This window comes from Octopus bimaculoides, chromosome 29, assembly GCF_001194135.2.
Source record: "Octopus bimaculoides isolate UCB-OBI-ISO-001 chromosome 29, ASM119413v2, whole genome shotgun sequence".
Lineage (NCBI taxonomy): Eukaryota > Metazoa > Mollusca > Cephalopoda > Octopoda > Octopodidae > Octopus > Octopus bimaculoides.
This window is the reverse complement of record NC_069009.1, coordinates 2,980,083-2,983,366: the sequence shown is the minus strand read 5'-3', so window position 1 is coordinate 2,983,366 and position 3,284 is coordinate 2,980,083. Positions and strand designations below refer to the sequence as shown.

Here is a 3,284-nt window from a genome sequence, read left to right as displayed (position 1 = left end):
AGGCTATAGTAGAAGACACTTGCCCAAGGTGTCACGCAGTGGGAATGAACCAGAAACCATGTGGTTGGTAAGCAAGCTACTTGCCACACGGCCACTTATGTATATATATATATATATATATATATATATATACGACAGGCTTCTTTCAGTTTCCGTCTACCAAATCCACTCACAAGGCTTTGGTCGGCCCGAGGCTATAGTAGAAGACACTTGCCCAAGGTGCCATACTGCAGGACTGAACCAGGAACTATGTGGTTGGTAAGCAAGCTAGTTACCACACAGCCACTCCTACGCCTATAGATAGATAGATAGATAGATATACATACAGACAGACAGAAAGATAGATAAAAAGACAGACAGAAAGACAGATGGTTTGATATATAGTCGAACAGATAGATAGACAGACAGATACATAGATGAATGGATGGTAGAGATTGATTGATTGATTGAGTTTTCTTTTTTTTTATTCTTCTCGATTGCAGGCAGAGAAAGCCAAACAGCTGCTGTACCAGGCAAAGTACGGCCGGTTCGGACTGGGCGACCCATTTGTAGCCCTGCAACGCGACTCGGATAACATGAAGGACCACAGCTTTGATGAGGCAGCCATCAAATGCATGTACGACAACCAACTAGCTCAGTTGGAGAATTTGATTGCCACACAGAGGAGGGCACAGTTAAAGATGCGAGAACAACTGGCTCAGGTAGAAAAACGGTATCATAAGGTGAGTTTCATTGTTTAATCCTTGCCTTAATTCATATATATACAGGTGTACTCTTTTATTCTTTTACTTGTTTCAGTCATTTGACAGCGGCCATGCTGTGACAAGGCTGACCCTTTGAAAATACAGGTACAACAGAGACAGGAAGTAAGAGTGAGAGAAAGTTGTGGTGAAAGAGTACAGCAGGGTTCGCCACCATCCCCTGCTGGAGCCTTGAGGAGCTTTAGGTGTTTTCGCTCAATAAACACTCACAACGCCCGGTCTGGGAATCGAAACCGCTATCCTATAACCGCGAGTCCGCTGCCCTGTGACAGTGGCATGTAAAAGTACCCATTATGCTCTCGGAGTGGTTGGCGTTAGGAAGGGCATGCAGCTGTAGAAAACCATGCCAAATGAGACTGGAGTCTGGTGCAGCCTTCCAGTGTGCTAGCCCTGGTCAAACTGTCCAACCCATGCCAGCGTTTCAATTCTGTGCGAGTATATGCGTGTATGTGTGTGAATGTACAAGGAAAGTACGTGAACGTATGTGAACATTGACAAGTAGGAGTGACTGTGTGGTAAGTAGCTTGCTTACCAACCACATGGTTCCGGGTTCAGTCCCACTGCGTGGCATCTTGGGCAAGTGTCTTCTACTATGGCCTCAGGCCGACCAAAGTCTTGTGAGTGGATTTGGTAGACGGAAACTGAAAGAAGCCCGTCGTATATATGTATATATGTATGTGTTTGTGTTTGTCCCCCCAGCATCGCTTGACAACCGATGCTGGTGTGTTTATGTCCCCGTAACTTAGCGGTTCAGCAAAAGAGACCGATAGAATAAGTACTAGGCTTCCAAAGAATAAGTCCTGGGGTTGATTTGCTCAACTAAAGGCGGTGCTCCAGCATGGCCACAGTCAAAAGACTGAAACAAGTAAAAGAGTAAGTGTATTAATTTGATTGACCATCCATATTTATATATAAAATACGACAATTAGCCGTCGTTTTTGACGGCACGGGCCCAGCTGGTGTGTAATAAAGTATATATATGCCTACTTTATGTTTTACAGGTGCTCAGTGAACTGGAGGAGGAGAAGCAGAAACATGCGCAAGACACGGCTCAGGGTGATGATGTCACATATATGTTGGAGAAGGAGCGAGAAAGATTGAAGCAGGAGGTAAGGAAATGCTAGGTTGAGTTTCACATGTGGATATACAAATAGATACACACACATATATATACACTCGTTGATGCACGTGCATACACACATACACATGTGTACATACACGGTCTGTTTTGACATTGAATCAAATGAATAAGTATGAATGAGTGTATGTGTAGGTGTCGAAACTGCAATGATTTCCAGTCGAGCAGCCGATGAGGGAATATCTATTCCTTTTATCATTCTGCTTGTTTTGGTCAGTGGGCTGTGGCCATGCTGGGGCACTGTCTTGAAGGTTTTAGTCAAACTAGTCAAACAAACCATCCCCAGTACTTATTTATCAGTGTCTTTAGCTGAACTGCAAAGTTACAGGATGTAAACAAACCGATACCAGTTGTTAAGTGCTGTGGGAAGAACAGACACAGACACAAAAACATATACACAAACATATTCAAACACACACAACATATACACACACAACATATCATATACACACACACATATACGCGATGGGCTTCCATGCAGTTTCCATCTACTAAATCCACTCACAAGACATTGGTTTGTCTGAGGGTTATAGTAGAAGACTCTTGTCCAAGGCACCAGGCAGTGGGATTGAACCCTTCAGGCTTGTAGTTTCAAAGCAGGCTTCTTGTCCCACACAGTCAAATTAATCTGTGAATGTATAATTAAAAGAGTTAATTAACATTATTAATTAGGGTTATTCTTTCAGTTGTTAATTGTCAACATGTCTGCCTAATTCAAACTGAGGCATAATTCTGAATTTGTTTTGCATGCATGGATGGATGGACGGACGGACATGGACACATCTCGTTTTCTTATCTTCTTTATCTCCCTATCTTCTATGTATATGTCTAGCCATCTCTCTCTCTCTCTCTCTCTCTGTTTCTTCCTTTATCCATGTATCTATCTACCTTTCTCTACTTCTCTGCCAATCTGTCTGTTCGTCTGTTTGTCTCTCTCTCTCTCTCTCTCTCTTTCACACTCTCTCTCTCTCTCTCACTCTTTCTCTCTAGCTTTTTCTGTCCATCTCTCCATCTGCCAGTCTGTCTTTCATCACTTACTTACACCATCTCTTTCTCTCTCTCCCTCTCTTATCTTTCCAGGTTGAGTTTGAAAAAAACCAAAGCCGCCGAATGGAGAAAGACCTCAAAAAGACGCTGGCCAACTTGGAAGAAGAGCGGGAGAATTCGGCGAAACACAAGCAGGTGGCGCTGATGCTGATTCGAGAACGGCGCAAGCTGGTCGAACGGATCCTGCAGGAGAAGCGAAAGTGCAGCGAGATGGAACACATCATGAATGACGAAAAGGACAAGATGATGAGCATGGCGGAAGGCCTCGTTCAGGAGAGCAAGAAATCGCTGAAGATCGAGGCTGCCATGGAGAAGCAGCTGAGCGACTTCGACACAGA

At 43.8% G+C, this 3,284-nt stretch overlaps 1 protein-coding gene across 1 annotated transcript in view; it reads left to right on the top strand.

The window, feature by feature from the left end:
- LOC106871532 (CTTNBP2 N-terminal-like protein) overlaps positions 1 to 3,279 on the top strand; it is a gene marked incomplete at its 3' end in the record, with an annotated part of 35,907 nt that extends 32,628 nt beyond the window's left edge. Inside the window, exons 3-5 of the mRNA XM_052977835.1 lie at positions 483 to 722; positions 1,763 to 1,870; positions 2,980 to 3,279. Coding sequence (XP_052833795.1) covers positions 483 to 722; positions 1,763 to 1,870; positions 2,980 to 3,279 — 648 coding nt within the window. The remainder of the gene's footprint in view (positions 1 to 482; positions 723 to 1,762; positions 1,871 to 2,979) is intronic.
- Between the last annotated feature and the right edge of the window lie 5 nt (positions 3,280 to 3,284).